Source organism: Panulirus ornatus, chromosome 12, assembly GCF_036320965.1.
Source record: "Panulirus ornatus isolate Po-2019 chromosome 12, ASM3632096v1, whole genome shotgun sequence".
Taxonomy (NCBI): domain Eukaryota; kingdom Metazoa; phylum Arthropoda; class Malacostraca; order Decapoda; family Palinuridae; genus Panulirus; species Panulirus ornatus.
In genome coordinates, this window is record NC_092235.1 from 26352196 (window position 1) to 26370336 (window position 18141).

At 41.8% G+C, this 18141-nt stretch overlaps 1 protein-coding gene across 1 annotated transcript in view; it reads left to right on the forward strand.

Annotated features, from left to right (window-relative positions):
• Dg (Dystroglycan) overlaps nt 1-18141 on the forward strand; it is a 124370-nt gene that overhangs the window by 88469 nt on the left and 17760 nt on the right. Inside the window, exons 3-10 of the mRNA XM_071667622.1 lie at nt 8347-8512; nt 9030-9178; nt 9704-9961; nt 10959-11222; nt 12478-12603; nt 13491-13658; nt 17125-17291; nt 17704-17899. Of these exons, the coding sequence (XP_071523723.1) occupies nt 8347-8512; nt 9030-9178; nt 9704-9961; nt 10959-11222; nt 12478-12603; nt 13491-13658; nt 17125-17291; nt 17704-17899 (1494 nt within the window). The remainder of the gene's footprint in view (nt 1-8346; nt 8513-9029; nt 9179-9703; nt 9962-10958; nt 11223-12477; nt 12604-13490; nt 13659-17124; nt 17292-17703; nt 17900-18141) is intronic.

Consider the following 18141-nt stretch of genomic DNA (forward strand, 5'->3'; position numbering starts at 1 on the left):
AGGTGTGGAGAGAGGGTCACCTGGTGACCGCGTTCTCAGGTTACAGTACGCCAGAGAGGCGGTGAGCTGGTGGGGTGGGTCGCTAGCGTGTTGGTGGCTACCGTCCGACCACACCTCCATCCCGCGTCCTGCTGGCTTGTGGCAGCTCGGCCACCACGACCAGTTTGGTTCATCTCTAGGACTGCCAGCCTCCGGTCTTGGCCTCCTGTTTATAATTCATCCGTAGCCTTGAGCCTCCTGAGTTTGAATACTAACCAGGACCAGATTTCTGACCTAACTTTCTAATTATGTCTCGTAGGAGTCGCTTCTGAGGCTGCTATATTCTGTGTGCGATGATGTAGGAGGGTGGGTAACGTATACAGTAGTAGTAGTAGTAGTAGTAGTAGTAGTAGTCCCAAGGTAGCGAGAGTAGACCCAGCATTGCCTCATGCGCTCCGGGCTTCATGAAGGAAGTGGTTCGAAGGTTCGATGAATTAAGACTAAAGTCATGAGTCGTGAGGTCGTAAGGTAATGAAGAGCGTGACGTCATCTCCAGGTGACTCTTCACCTAATGCCCCCCCGCCAGGGGAATCACCTACACCTTCACCTTGTCCATCAATAGATCATCCATCCTCTCCTCCTTACTTATAACTGTACCTCCGTCCTTCATTATCAGTCTCTGCTGGTCACTCTTCTCCTTGTCTTCTCTCCCACCTCCGCTTCTTTTTTTTATCCACACCACTTATCTCTCTCCCATGCCTTTCTCTCCCGTCTCTCCCACTCCTGTTCTGGCCTGGCCCCTCCCATTTACCGCCACGTCTCACAGTTGTCCCTCACATTACCATGACCCGTGGAGAAGTTTACTCCTTCCATTCCTCTTAGGTAAACTGTTGTTCTCGGCTGGAGTAAACTGTATACCGGGCGTAAACCATGCACACTGGCAAGCGTTGGCAACACCAGGGTGGAACCTCTCCCACGTAAACTAGGTTTAATGACACTTAAACCACACCAGGACAGGGTTGTGGGCATTTAAACCTAACCAGGACGGTTGTGGGCATTTAAACCTCACCAGGACGGTTGTGGGCATTTAAACCTCACCAGGAGAGGGTTATGGACATTTGAACCACCGGGTCACGGTTGTTGGGCACTTAAACCACACCAGGACGGTGTTATGAGCACTTAAACCTTACCAGGACACGGTTATGGGACTTAAACCTTACTAGGACACGGTTATGAGCACTTACACCTTACCAGGACACGGTTATGGGCACTTAAACCACACCAGGACACGGTTATGGGCACTTAAACCACACCAGGACACGGTTATGGACACATAACCTTACCAGGACGGTGTTATGGGCACTTAAACCACACCAGAACAGGATTGTGGGCACTTAAAACCACATCTGCGTAGGTATGTAGGCACGTAATGTGCACAGAAGGGTTAATATACAACACCAGAACAAGTCTGGGACAGTATAACCCTCATTAGAGGTCATTAGGGCATGCATACAACTAGTAGGCAGTTTTGGGATGGTATAAACCACATCAGGGGGAATATTAGGCATATAAACCACACTAAGACTGATTTAAGACAATATAGATCTCCTCAGATATCTAGGGCTTGAATTATAAACCAGCTCAGAAATGAAGGACATATATAAACCCCACTTGACAGGTCTAGGACAGTACAAACCACTGCAGGATAATGATAAGACATAAAACCACACCAAGACAGGTTTTGAGACAACCTAAACCTCTTATAGAGTGTGGGACATGGACTAAAACAGGTTAGTGGTGGCTGAAGTCACAGATACCACACCAGTGAAGTGTATGACTTACATAAACCACAGCAGGACATGGTTTAAGGCACGTACATGGGTCACATTATAAATGGCGTAAGGGCAGTGTTCACAGAACTCACCAGCGGTTCGAATTCTGTGAAACTTTTTGATGATTATTATTATTATCCTAATATATGCCAGAAGGTCCCACACGCATGCCAAGCATCAGACTAGCTTCCTGAGCACCACTACGGTACGATCCTTGACCACTTCGGTACGATCCTTGACCACTACGGTACGATCCTTGACCACTGCGGTACCATCCTTGACCACTGCGGTACATCCTTGACCACTGCAATACGATCCTTAGCCACTACGGTGCGGCCCCTGAACACAACGGTACGGACGGCGTTTCAACACGATAGTGCAATTTTGGGTATGCTGTTTTGATACAATTTTATGCTTGAGCGTCACTTCGTCGTGCTCTAGGGTCGTACCGTTGTGCTCAAGAGTCGTACTATTGTGCTCAGTGGGGTTGGAGTTTTCACGCGTCGTGCGGTCGGAAAGTGTATTATTATAACCCGACACAGAAATGAGAGATAGTGACGGCAGCATCAGCAACCACATTAGATAGAACAAAAAAAATCAGCGAGAGTTTCCCATAAAATGTTGAAAACCAGCGAATGTATCCGTCAGCGACCGTTCCTTGAGCTAACAGACCGACCACGTTGACACCATTTGCCGATTTTATTGTGTTTAACATCAATTCCGACCGAAGCTTAAAGATGTTAATGATGGAATGTAGTCGTAGGATTGTATAATGAGGGGCCATAATGAAGCAGTTGTGTTAATGATAGAAAATTTTGATATGTAGTTACAGGAGGGCAGTAATTCCTCAGAAGAATTTTGCCAGCGCACGGAGCCCCAATGTAAACAAAGAGAGCAGGAGGAGCAGGGTCCCAGCTCACACAGTCATGGACGCCAGACCATAAACACAGCCCACGCGATCTCTAAATAAAGATTTTTAAAACTAAATTAAAATTATACCGTGCTGTGTTGAGAGATGAGTTGATTATTATTCCTGATGAAAACAGAATATTTATAATACCTGATCTCTGCTTAGTTAGATGACTACATGTAAATAGAATAATTTTAATATACATAGTACCCGGTTTCTACTTTTTGTTTTAGAGAGAATTATTATAACTAATCATATTAATTAATGCATGTAATATGTGCAGTTAATTTCTTATAGAATGGTATTTAGAATTAAGAAAAAGAATGAGATATACCAGACGCGATATAGACTTGACACATCATTATGCAGACGTAACAGTTGCTATGCACAACTGCAGACGACCTTACCGCGGAACACGACCCTTGAGACGTGCACTACGACCAGTCAGGTCGTCTGGCTGGCCACCTGGAATGAATGAGGTGCTATTTGATGGTATTAGGGCCGCACCAGGGCAGGTCAGGGGGCACTGTGACCTCCCTAGGGTGGGCCTGTCTGGGGGTCACGTAATTGAAGTTAAATAGTCAGGCGAGAGCCGACTGTGAAAGCCATCCGTCACCGTCACACCAACAAGAAGCAGTCTCTCTCTCTCTCTCTCTCTCTCTCTCTCTCTCTCTCTCTCTCTCTCTCTCTCTCTCTCTCTCTCTCTCCCTTGTGTATTCAGCAATGGATGGCCGGCTGTCTGTTAGCAGGGAGCCACTTTTATTCTCGCTTTCCGGTGAGTGGGCAGTGAAGGTGACCTGGGAGAAGGTCAGATTGACCTGGGTAAGGGTTAATGTGACCTGGGAGATGGATGGAAAAACATGGAAAGAATAAGTACATAATGGATGGCGTCTGTTTTACTATTCGTGGAATTGTTAATAATAGTATTATTATTATTATTATTATTATTATTATTATTATTATTATTATTATTATTATTATGTAATGGGGAGATTGATCTGGGGAGAATGGTGACGGGTATAAAGACTAGGAGAGGAGAGAGAGAGAGGTGTGACTTGGCTTAGTGACTCTCGTATCACACCCACAGGTCAAGTGAAAGTCTTTAAGAGCATATGTCTGGTAGGCCCAGGGTCATCTCGTGGATAATCCCCAACCCCCTAACCTCTCCAGCTGGCGAATATTGACGCATCCAGTGTACTGTGTAAACATTTGTTCGTATTTCAAGAACTCATTGATGACTCTAAGGGATGACGATTTCACCCAAGCATTATTTTTACCTCACTTTTTGCTTATTTGCTCACCCAGGAAGCATCGTGTGTAAATGTCAGCAAAATATACTTTTTTCTGTTTTGATATCGCTTTTGATATTTATAACTCAGAAAGATTTCTTAGCAGCGTCTTAAAGAGGAAACATTTGGTAGGTCGTATGTAGCAGAGGAACTAAATAAACATTTAGTTGGTTGAGTGATTTTGAATCTCCCGCGAAAGCGATAGTTTGGCGCCATGACCAGCCGCCTCCCCTCGTGTAAACAAAGGGAGAGTTGCCACATGCTCACCGACTGTTTATTGGCACTGGTTATTTTAGGAGGATATTACAAATATTTTATAACTCCGATGTTGAACTAAAGTGCAGTTAATTTTCATGAAATTGTGACTTGTAGTGGAAGTACTAAAATAATGAAAGTCGTATCGGAAAAAGAATTAATTAATAAAGTATGTTGTAACTGCTTGCAGTGATAGGAGCTTTACGAAGTAAAGTGTCTTTACTTTTACTTGGACAAGTAAATGGCGTTTGTGTTTGTTTTTAAGGGAAATAAACTATGATAGAAAAGATAAGAAGAGTATTGCAAAGTATTATTAAAGATGTAATTAATTGAGTTTTTTACATAAATGAACTGAACGTTCAGAAGCGGGAAACTGAGGGTGAGGCAGGGTTGGCCCTCAAGTCTTGTTCGGGCTGATGGCCTTATTTTTCGCCTTGTAAGGACTTCTGTAGCCATGATCTTGGGGCAGGTGGGATTGAGTCAGTCAAAAGAGACATCAATCCATGGTAAGCCTCTCGTTCTCTAGTGAGGCGTGTCCCCTGAGACAAACTTGAGATGAGGCATATCATACGGTTGCACTGCCATATTGCCTAACGCTGTGGCACATCAGGACCAAGAGAAAAAGGTAAGGTTGGAGAGCAGGGCTGATCTGTACCGTTATTGACGAGGACTTACACTCTTGAAGCCTCAGGTAAGTGTCCTCGGACGATGTTATCGTTAGAAAGTGAGGTGTGTTGAGTGAGGTAAGGATTGGCGGGACTCCATGGCAGAGATGCGTGTCTGCCGAGTTTCGTGAAGCTGTTGTAGGGAGGGAGTGTGACGTTAGACGCCGGTCTTTGGGGTGGTTTTGATCTAGACGAGCCGCCTTGCCACCTGTAGGCATCACACACACAGTCACTGAGGACATGGTTAATGCAGACAGCGTACATAACATAAAAGAAGGAATTTATGAAGTCGTATGGCAGTAGCGAATATTCAAGACATGGAGCTGCACCAGTAACGTATCTAGCCCATTTTTCAACTATAGTAATATTTTGCTGCTATCAGTTGCATTACCGCTTCTATGTTATAATTTTGATCAAAAGATTCTGTAATTCTTTAAGAGTTTATTTAGAATTAAGTTTGGCCTAACTCTTCAACACTTTATAATTACACTATATATTTTTATGTACATCCACTGTATGAACATTTTTAATCAAACCAGGGGCGCTATTTCGGTGCTTGCCATAGGCGCTATTTTCTCTAGATACTCCCCTGGGCTGCACGACCATTTAATTGTCTGTATATACGTAAAGTATTTCTGATAGTATGGATGAAGGGCACATGTGTAGGGGATGCATGGAGGCAAGTATAGAGGGTACAGCGGGTACAATCCATCGACATGGGGAGGGAGCGTTGCTGACCATGAGTCAGCACGGACTAGCCTAGGGTCAGGCTGGCGTGGGTTCCGGGCAACAGGAGCGGAACTCGCTCCCCCCAACATGCGAATGGTAACTCTCTCTCTCTCTCTCTCTCTCTCTCTCTCTCTCTCTCTCTCTCTCTCTCTCTCTCTCTCTCTCTCGGACGCTGTTAACAACATTCCGTCAGAGATAACACAGCGAGGGTAGACCATAACACACGGGGTAGCGTGCTGCACGGGTGTTAGTGATGACGTCTGCAGTGGTAGGGAGGCTCTAGGATGGGGGGGAGGGGTAGCGGGGCTTTATTAGGGGGGGTAGAGGGGAAGGGCAAGTGGGTAGGTAGCTCCCATCCCCTACCCGGCGTCTGGTGGGCCCTGGACACAGCCAGTGTGACTGGCCGGCTCTACCCGCGCTGGGCAGACTCTCCTGCCGCCGGTCTGCTGGCTGTGGCTGGAAAGAGAAACAAAATGAAAAGTTTCAGACGTTCAGTATATTGAAGGGGGGGGGGGGGCACTTGTTCACGACTCCTCCACACTGGCTGAAACACCTTGAATTTCACTGGTCATTGTCTCGTGTTGAGAGAATCGTTTTTATCCGGTTTTGAGAGATTATTATGACTGCTTTTTTTAAGGTAACTTTTTTTCTTCGTTTGATAGTTTTTTAGGGGGCGGGGTCTTTTTTTTTTTTTCATTTATTTAAGGACTTTAGTTCTGCTAGAATGATTCAGTGCCTGGCACAGACGCCTCGTGTGCGTAAGCAAGGCTTTGTGTGGCAAAGATTTTGTCTCGTCTTTTTGCCGGGAAGCTTTATATGACTCACCTCTTGGCGTCCTAAAGTGTGACCGACGATAACGTCACACTTATAGGGCGGAGCCAAAGTCGGTACAACCAATCATAGATGTACTATCCACTATGGCAATGACGTGTGTACTTGAGGCAGCGCAGTGCTCCAATCATAGGGTTAAGCGGGTTTGACGATGACGTCAGGGGAGGTTTCCGCTGCCAAACGTGTGGAATGTGGTTGTGTAATATCTAGGAATTAAGACTGATGTTATATCGGGGCCAGACTCACTTGGGTGGGAGATAAGAGTGCATTACGGCTTCTAATGGAACGCCGGAGAATTACACGGGCGTGTTCCCCTGTCTGTCATAGGTTGATAGTTGCCATCTTTGATATGCCAGGTGAATGGTTGGTAATTTATGATGATCATCTTCATTTTGACTGATTGATGGTTGCCATGTTCACCTTGGCAACTGGATGGTAGCCATCTTGCGGAATGGTTGCCATTTCCACTTTCCAGCCTGATGGTTGCCACCTTGCCAGGTGGATGGTTGCCAGTTGGATGGCTACCATCTTTATCTTGCCAACGGTGGGATTGCCACCTTTTACTTGTCAACTGCATGGTTGGGATTTGACTTAATAGCTAGGTGGTTGCCATCTTTTGATTAACTTGCCAGCTGGGTGGTTGTCATATTCTTGCCAAAGATTTGTGGTTGTCACATACACCTACTAGTTGGTTGTCATATTTAACCTACGCATTGGATGATTGCCATCTTGTCAGCTAGACGTTTGCCATCTATAATACCAAATTGGGTAGTTTAATGGTGGTCATCGTTACTATCCATTGGGCTGGTTGCCATTATTAACTTGCCGTCTGTATGTCGGCCCGCAGACCGTTGCCTCAAACAGCCTGACTGATTAGACCAGCAGTTGCAAAGTATGGTCCAAGCCTAGTGTCTGAGGGTCAGCAACAGACCTCTGGTAAAACCTACATAGGCCAGAGGAAACCAGTATGGATCGGTGAATTGTGGGAACTGAGCAGAGTGTAGGTCGTCCACCAGTGTGGGGACTGAGGAGGAGGAGGGAATATGAGTACCAGGGTCAGGATTGTCAGCAGCTGTCAGGGCCCTGTCCCGCCTGCGGCAGGCTGCCCTCTCTGCAGACAATGCCTGGTGGATGACGCTAGCACTTAATATGTAGCAATAAATTTGATAAAACACCCCACCCCTTGCTGACCTAACCTGTCCCTCTCCACCATCACCACCCTCAAACAACATTTAATATTGATAATGACTAAGAATAATGATAATGACATTTTCTCATATTTTTATGCTTTACCCCCTTGGAAAAAAATAACCTTAATTAGCTTCCTATCCTCTTTCTTCTTTTAGGAATAAGTAAAACAGTAGGGGAGGATTTACAGCTCCCCCTGTCTTTGCTTCTGCCCCTTATATTCACCTTGTGTGACACATCTTATGTATTTGGGTTGTATTCTTTTCCCCATCCCCACAGATTGTAAAAATGATGATAATGATTCATAAGTAAAAATAGTAGTAGTAGTGGTAATAATGATAATATTATTATTATTATTATTGATGATTATAGTAACACATGATGACTGCAAAGGAATTCTGAATTCCATTGTACTTTTGTATATTACGATTTGTCTCATTCACACAGTAACAAATGTTGTGAACAATTTGCCACACTTTCTGCTGCCTATAATCTTTTCCAGTATTACTTCTTTGTCAACATTATATACACAGCAGTCTGTGTGAAGATACGAAATGGCCTTAGTTAAAGTATTGCTGTATGCACTTGATGTGTATTCAGGTTTTGAGTTTATGATATTATTCTTTGTAGTTTTAAGTTATAGCATTTTAAATGCAATTATGTTGCAGGTGAAGGGGTTACCTCCATGGATGTCCTGGGATGGTCATCGTGGTGTGGTAGAGGGTGTACCCCGACCAGTAGACCGTGGTCATCACTACGTTACCATTAAGGCTGAAGGGAAGGATGGTTCTGTAGCAAAGGATGTCTTTGCTGTTGATGTTACGGAGCTGCCAGGTTGGTGTTGCTGTTCTCCATTCAGTTCAAGTTGTAGTTTCCATAAAACCCAAGGGTTTGTCATGTGGAACTTAACAGACAGAATTTGTTATGCAAAACCATAGACAGCATGGTTGCTAGTTGGACTGGCTGACTCAGGTCATGCACAGAAGTGCATACATGAGAAAAGCTTGGAACTGTCAAAAAGGTTTTATCTGCATCCCTACACTCTGGAAATATGTTTTCCTATATCCTTATGTCAATAATCCCTTTAGATTCCTGTGAAATACTCAAAAGAAATTGAGAGATACTTTTTAAAATCCAGAGTTCCCTCCTTGTTACTGCTGAACATCTTTTTACACATATTGGGAACTTCACTTTGCTGAGTAGCAGTTACAATTTATGTATCAGGAGAAGTTAATTTACCACTTATTGTCTCTGGTCCTCCTGTCTTGGAGAAATAACCTTTTTTCTCCAGATAATTGTAGGAAAAGGCACTTTTAAGTTAATTTAAATATTGTCTGATGTAAAATTGCAGGTTCTACCCTGTTGCGGGAAGTGGGATGTCGTCCTAAAGAGGACGTAACTATGTTGTCTGTGATCCTTGATGTCCATCTTCCAACACTGGAGCCTAAGGCTCGAGTCAAACTCCTCCAGTCAGCAACCAGATCGTTAGGAGTAAAAGAGGCAAGTTCTTTTAACTTTACATATACGTGTTTGGCTTGGGGAATAAGTGGATGAACTGCAGAATGGTAATGGTGATTGAGTTATGTTGCTGTTGATATTTCATGTTGATATCCTGTAGTTAATTGCTTCACAAATGATGTTCTTGATGAAATGTGTTTATTTGTGCCATTTATGGCAAAAACTTGATGCTTTATTGTGCATATAAATGTCCTGCATTTACCAAACCACAGATATGACTTCATTTAGCTACTAATTTCTGTCTTCAAAAGTAGCAACATTGTTAGCTAGGTCTGAACACTTGAACCATTTTTCATTTTTTAATTTCTCTGCATATTGATTCCTCTCGCTTACTGTACTCGTTTCAAAGTAAAGAACATTTGTGTTGCCTGTGAGAAAACACCCTTACTTTATGTTAGGTACAAATGAAGGATATGGTAGTTGAGATGTCTCCATAGGTTTCACTAATATTTCTCTCAGGGTTAATTTTTTCTTTTTTTTTTTTTTTTCTTTTTTTTCCTCCTGTAGGTATCCTTGGTATCTGCTCCAGATGACTTTGATCCACTGGCAGATGACTCTGCCATCTTAGCAGGACCAGGAAGTGCTAGGTTAGGGAGCAGTGGTCATCGATCAGAAAGTCTTTCTCAGCTGCAGTGGGCCGTGGGTTGTGCTGGGGAAGTGTCCAAGAAGAATCAGGCAGAAGTTGATCATACAGAAGCAGCAGCCAAGAATGGGGAGCTTCAGAAACTATTAGATGTCCCAGTCTTGGGTTGGCATGTGACTCAGGTACAGATTTAACATATGAACATATGATGTAGATATTAAAACCTTGAAAGGTCAGTTATTATAAGTTGTCATCCATTACTAAATCATTGACTCATAATGCAAAAAAGTCTTAGCATATTGTTAACTCAGGAAGGAGGATTTGTCTTTTTTTATGGTGAAAATAGTATTAGCATTAAGTACAGAGGACTGAGCCTTAGTGGGAATATCCTCACTTGACCCCCTTCTCTGTTCCTTCTTTGGAACATTTAAAACGAGGGAAGGATTTCCTCAGGGGTTGGAGAGAAAGAATACTGCTCACATGATCACTGTATGTCATAGAAGGCAACAAAGATGGGTGGGAGCAGGTGGCTGGAAATCCTCCCTTCCTGTATTGCTTTCCAAAAGAAAGAACAGAGTCAGGAGCCAAGTGAGGATTTTCCCTAAGGCACCTGTCATCTGTTCTTGACCCTTCCTTGCTTATACAGGAAATGGCAAGAATCACTTTACTCCATGAAAGATAAGAGACTAAACTTTCTTGCCTTGAGGTCAGAGTAATTTAAAGAGATTCATGTGAATGGTCTTTGTACAGTCAAAATTTGAGTAGGGTGCATGTAAAGGTTCCTTTGTCATTTTAGGGATGATTTAGAGATTAAAGCTAGGTTACTGTATCTTTTCATTTATGTATAATTACCCCAGGGTTAATATCTATGAGAGTCCTGGTGTTACCCAGGACTTAAGAATTCTAAAGGCTTTTCCAGCCTAAGACTGCATCAGTTCCAAATGCAAGGAAATGTAGATTTCTCAAAAGAGAATTCTTTGATGTTACTGTATTCCCAGTGATACAGCCTAACATGTTTATATGTTAATATGATTATAGTAATAATAGACATGCTAATTGCATAGTGTAAGTAGCTGCTGTATCTAAGGGAATAAGTGATGTATTCCCTAACATTGTATGTCTCTTGTAGGTTAACCCATCCTGAAAAATGTATTCCCTTACATTGTATGTTTCTTGCAGGTGAACCCATCCTCAAATAGGGTACGAAGGCAAGCTGTATCCTCAGGTGACAAGATTGATTATGTTTATGAGTACTATGAATATGATTATGATGAAGAAGGGGACTACCTTTCATATGATGACTATGAGCCAGAGACAAGAGTTATTCCATCCTTAGCCACTCCCGTTTTCCCTGAGGCATCTGCAACATTTTACCCTAATCGTGGTGTATCTCCAGAAAGTTCTTTTCATTTTTCACGTGTGCCTATCTCAACTCCTGTCTATGTAAGTTCCTTTAATTGCATTGTAATGTGCTTTGTTTAAATCATAAAGCTTCAACTTAATATTCTCACACTCATTCATAAACTTCAAAACTTGCCTGCATGCATCTTGATTCTTGACCTTGTAAAATTTTGCACACCCTTATATCTCATGTTTGACATCACTTATTGATAAAAGTGTACAGGCAGGTTACTTAACAAAGTATGTGCATTCCTAAAAAAGTGTCTGTTGAGTGAATTCATATTCCATGTGACCCAGTTTCCCATAAGATCTCATGTTTAAAGCTGAGAGGGATTAAAGGCCAGAGATGTTCAACTCAAAGACCCATGTAAATTGAGATGTGTTCCAGCCCAGAGGATATTGCTTAAAAAAGAATAATGTAGAATGCATTAAAAGAAATAGCATTTCTTGTGCTTTGTGGGCCAGCCCAAACAGTGTCGGTAGCAGAATGTAACCCATCAGTGCCTGTTTAGTATGCAGGGATGCCTCTGACTTTGCTTCCTTTACTTTAAATTTGACCATATTCTTTGCTTTTCATTTTCTCCATATTTTTTAGACATCCTTAATATGCTTGTTTCAAATTTTGTGTTTATTGGAACTGATGAAACTCAATTCAAGTCCAGATTTGAATTGGAGAATATTTTGCTCAAAAGTTCATTGGTGATGATTTTATCCACTCTCATCAAAGTTGAGCAGTCTTTATTAGTCATTATTTTAGGTAATGTTACTTAGGAATATTCTGCTTACTTATTCCAAGTCCTTCCCATTCAAACAATCCATCCTGCTTCTTCCTTCTGCTGCACCTCACTACCTTTCAGTTGATCGCAATTACTTGCAGCTTCTAGCTTCTTATTTGTAGCTTCCTCCTTACTTACACACTCATCCTTCCCAACCTCTAGTGTGTTGTGGATCAGTCCCTCACTCTTTTCAACACCAAATCCATAATCAGATTAAAGGTGCACAGTGACATCACACATCCTTGATATTATCTATTTGCTATCATTTCCTTTAGGACTGTATCACCTGAACTCTCTAGAATTTTCTGTATCATCTTCATCGAATAATGGATATTCATGTTAAACTGTCATAATTATTCGTTCTTCTGTCTTAGGTTTGCCAGTCATTCCCATTGTCCAGCTTCTAACTATATCTTTCATCATTTCATTGCATTGCTGCATTTCAGTACACAAAATGTAATGTATAGAAGTGAGCTGAGACTGGTACATGGGAAATTTCACGTTTGTATTTTGGTCGTCAGGTTCCTCATAAACCAACGCCAGTTGTAGAAGCCAGTCCAACAATGACATATGAGTCAGCTTTTCCAACCGAGGTGCCATTGTATCCAGAGCTCGAAGGATCCATTGTAACGCATCCAACATCTTCTGTAAGTATTTAATTCCATGCTTTTATACTGCAGTTCCTGCTGCAGTATGAACAGTAAATTGGGTACTTTGTTAATGTTCATGAGAAGCATCATATGATTTTGACATTTTAAATAGTTTAATCATTTGAGTTAAATGAGTGGGATATGTTTGAAGTATAGCTGACCAAGGTTTATGTTGGTTTATTAATTACCTCGCGAATGCAGGAAATGGCGAATAGTATGAAAGATTAATTATTTTTAAGACTGAAGATAGAGAATTTTTTCTTGGCTGCCTTTCGAAATCAGCATGGAAATGGACAGTTTTAAGGCATTCAAACATAGAAAGCTTCACAACATCACTGTGGACATCCACCCTGTTTATATGGGATTTAAGTTAAAGATCCAAGTAATAGATTGACAAATTCTGGGAATCCTGGTTCATAACTCAATTATATTATCATTTTTCGTGACATGCATGTATGACTGTAAAATAACATTACTGCAGGAAAAATGGGCCATAGATATGGTAAAGGAAAAGAGTCCCAGTTGTGAGTATAGATACAACTTAGACCACCCTTTGGAGAAATGAGAATGTAGTGGATTAATATGTGCAAAGTGTATTTGATGACCTGGCTAATGTGGGTACATGTGTCTGGGAGTTGCAGCCTCAAACAGCCATTCTGATGATATTAGCAGAACAACAATGCAGCTTTGGAGTAAGACACAAGCCCTGACAATTTGTGTTAATATTAAAAAGATATTAACATATGGAAATTTGTGTGTAATTCATCAGTGATGATATTTAAAAGGTTCTTTATATTTGTAATACAGATATGTTGGATATATTTTAAGTTAATCTTTAAATATACAAATGATTGCTGAAGATTTATTATTTTTCCTCATTCTAGGTTGAGTCAACAACTCCTCTTACTGCCAAATCAACAGTGACAAAGAAGCCCATTACCCCAACTAAGCCAATCGAGGCTACCAGTGTACCCACAGTTGCTGTCACAACAGAGATTGGAGTAAGGAATTTCCCACCACGTATCAAGAATCGCATCGAGAAATTGGCTTGGGTAAGAGAATTTTGAGATCTTGATTATTATGATTATAAGAAGGTAAGCAATTATATGTAGGTGTGTGTGCTAACCAGAGTGTGCTGAAATTGCTCATATATATGAAGAGGAAGTGAAGAATGCTTGACTAAGAGGATCTATGCATCATAATTGTAAGGAGCATAGGTGGGTAGAGAGACCAAGAAGAGGATGGAACAGTGGAGTGAAGGAAGCTCTTGAGGTATTGGTTCCAGAACATTCAGATAGATTTGGTATACAGGGCAGCTTGTAGTCATTTGGTTGAACCAGGGTATATGAAGTTATATTTTATTTTTTTTTTATTATTTTGCTTTGTCGCTGTCTCCCGCGTTTGCGAGGTAGCGCAAGGAAACAGACGAAAGAAATGGCCCAACCCACCCTCATACACATGTATATACATACATGTCCACACACGCAAATATACCTACCTATACATCTCAATGTACACATATATATACACACACAGACACATACATATATACCCATGCACACAATTCACACTGTCTGCCTTTATTCATTCCCATCGCCACCTCGCCACACATGGAATACCATCCCCCTCCGCCCTCATGTGTGCGAGGTAGCGCTAGGAAAAGACAACAAAGGCCCCATTCGTTCACACTCAGTCTCTAGCTGTCATGCAATAATGCCCAAAACCACAGCTCCCTTTCCACATCCAGGCCCCACACAACTTTCCATGGTTTACCTCAGACGCTTCACATGCCCTGATTCAATCCACTGACAGCACGTCAACCCTGGTATACCTGATTGATCCAATTCACTCTATTCCTTGCCCGCCTTTCACCCTCCTGCATGTTCAGGCCCCGATCACTCAAAATCTTTTTCACTCCATCTTTCCACCTCCAATTTGGTCTCCCACTTCTCCTCGTTCCCTCCACCTCCGACACATATATCCTCTTGGTCAATCTTTCCTCACTCATTCTCTCCATGTGCCCAAACCATTTCAAAACACCCTCTTCTGCTCTCTCAACCACGCTCTTTTTATTTCCACACATCTCTCTTACCCTTACATTACTTGCTCGATCAAACCACCTCACACCACACATTGTCCTCAAACATCTCATTTCCAGCACATCCACCCTCCTGCGCACAACTCTATCCATAGCCCACACCTCGCAACCATACAACATTGTTGGAACCACTATTCCTTCAAACATACCCATTTTTGCTTTCCAAGATAATGTTCTCGACTACCACACATTCTTCAAGGCTCCCAGGATTTTTGCCCCCTCCCCCACCCTATGATTCACTTCCGCTTCCATGGTTCCATCCGCTGCCAGATCCACTCCCAGATATCTAAAACACTTTACTTCCTCCAGTTTTTCTCCATTCAAACTTACCTCTCAATTGACTTGACCCTCAACCCTACTGTACCTAATAACCTTGCTCTTATTCACATTTACTCTTAACTTTCTTCTTTCACACACTTTACCAAACTCAGTCGCCAGCTTCTGCAGTTTCTCACATGAATCAGCCACCAGCGCTGTATCATCAGCGAACAACAACTGACTCACTTCCCAAGCTCTCTCATCCCCAACAGACTTCATACTTGCCCCTCTTTCCAAAACTCTTGCATTCACATCCATAAACAAATTAAACAACCATGGAGACATCACACACCCCTACCGCAAACCTACATTCACTGAGAACCAATCACTTTCCTCTCTTCCTACACGTACACATGCCTTACATCCTCGATAAAAACTTTTCACTGCTTCTAACAACTTGCCTCCCACACCATATATTCTTAATACCTTCTACAGAGCATCTCTATCAACTCTATCATATGCCTTCTCCAGATCCATAAATGCTACATACAAATCCATTTGCTTTTCTAAGTATTTCTCACATACATTCTTCAAAGCAAACACCTGATCCACACATCCTCTACCACTTCTGAAACCACACTGCTCTTCCCCAGTCTGATGCTCTGTACATGCCTTCACCCTCTCAATCAATACCCTCCCATATAATTTACCAGGAATACTCAACAAACTTATACCTCTGTAATTTGAGCACTCACTCTTATCCCCTTTGCCTTTGTACAATGGCACTATACACGCATTCTGCCAATCCTCAGGCACCTCACCATGAGTCATACATACATTAAATAACCTTACCAACCAGTCAACAATACAGTCACCCCCTTTTTTAATAGATTCCAGTGCAATACCATCCAAACCTGCTGCCTTGCCAGCTTTCATCTTCCGCAAAGCTTTTACTACCTCTTCTCTGTTTACCAAATCATTTTCCCTAACCCTCTCACTTTGCACACCACCTCGACGAAAACACCCTAAATCTGCCACTCTATCATCAAACACATTCAACAAACCTTCAAAATACTCACTCCATCTCCTTCTCACATCACCACTACTTGTTATCACCTCCCCATTAGCGCCCTTCACTGAAGTTCCCATTTGCTCCCTTGTCTTACGCACTTTATTTACCTCCTTCCAGAACATCTTTTTATTCTCCCTAAAATTTAATGATACTCTCTCACCCCAACTCTCATTTGCCCTCTTTTTCACCTCTTGCACCTTTCTCTTGACCTTCTGTCTCTTTCTTTTATACATCTCCCACTCAATTGCATTTTTTCCCTGCAAAAATCGTCCAAATGCCTCTGTCTTCTCTTTCACTAATAATCTTACTTCTTCATCCCACCACTCACTACCCTTTCTAATCAACCCACCTCCCACGCTTCTCATGCCACAAGCATCTTTTGCGCACTCCATCACTGATTCCCTAAATACATCCCATACCTCCCCCACTCCCCGTACTTCCATTGTTCTCACCTTTTTCCATTCTGTACTCAGTCTCTCCTGGTACTTCCTCACACAAGTCTCCTTCCCAAGCTCACTTACTCTCACCACCCTCTTCACCCCAAGTTAGTAGGGAAAATACCTTGCAGGAAGCTGTAAGCTTGGCTGTGGATGGTGGATTCTGCTTTCAGTAAATTATGCATGACAGCTAGAGTCAAGTTCCCAGACTCTCTTTTGTCATTTCCTTGCAAAATTAGGAGAAGTCATCAGAGATTTTTTTTTTTCATACCTGATCGTTTCTTCTGCCTTGGCAAGGTAGCAACAGGAACTAACAAACAATGGCCCCATATACTCACATCTGTCTAGTTGTCATGTGTAATCTACTGCAACAAGTACCCACTACCTAGAACCAAGCCCCACAGGTGATTCTATGGTTTCCCTTGACCACTGCAAATTCCCTGGCTCATTCCTCTAACAGCATTCCCCCCAGTATACCATCTCAATCCATTTTATTCCTCCAGTATACCATCTCAATCCATTTTATTCCTCCCCATGCACACCTTTCACCTTCTTGAATGTTCAGGACTCTCTACCCCAAAGCCTCCTTTACTCCTTTCCTTTTCTCCCATTGCATCTCATCATTTCCTTATTCTACATTTGTTTATCAATAGATTGCTGGTCACGTTTATCGTCTGCCCATACCAAGAGACACCTTTGAAGATGTTGAGGATGGCGATACAAGAAGTTTGAGATTGCTTTTCAAGACCTCAAATGGATTAACAGTTGGCCACAATTCTTGGATCCAGTTCAATCCAACACAACAAGAATTATATGCCTTGTAAGTATGATCAGTTTTACACATTCTTTCCATAGTTACTGGGCATTTCTTTTTTTCATGCTTCGCTTTTTTTTTTTTTTCCCACAAGGCCCAAAAAATATGTTCTTGTACATTAAAGTAGGTTTCTTTGATTATGCAAGTTGAGATATGATATAGGGAAAGCAAATAATATCATGAACTAAAAAAATACTCCTCTACTCGTGTCCTTATTGCCTTGACTAGTACCCTATAGAAAGAATACAGTAATATTTTTATATTAATGTTTCAGAATAGGGTTTTTGCAAAGGTTCTTTTTTTGTTATTGGAAAATTGTTAATAGAGATATGTGTAATTTTCCAGATTTATATTTAACTTTCTATGTTTGACTTTATATTCACATAGTATAACAATAAATGGTCAATGTTGATTCCAGACCCTTAGAAAAACATATTGGCCGATATACATACTTCTTAGAGGCCTTGGATTCAGAAGGAAAAATCATCAAAGACTCAATAATGATTCATGTGCAACAGGCCCGGGAAGCTCGCAACTACAACCACCGGTTCACTGCTACATTCAAGCTAGAAAAGAGATTTGAATTTGACTTTGTGTACTCACTTGACTGGCAGGTGAGACAGATTACTATACTTTCTTTTAGTTTTGCTGCAATTTTTTTTAAATTTTCAAATTGATTTAAAGCTCATGGTATTGGATGTTAGGAAAAACCAGAAAACTTGTCAAATCAGAAAACTTTGTCTGGCTATTTGTATTTCCGTTTATCTATCTCTTTAACACCTTTCTTAAGTATACACAGACTCTGTCTATATCTCTGATGCCTGTTCCCTTAGGGAACTCCCGTAAGAGGATGGCT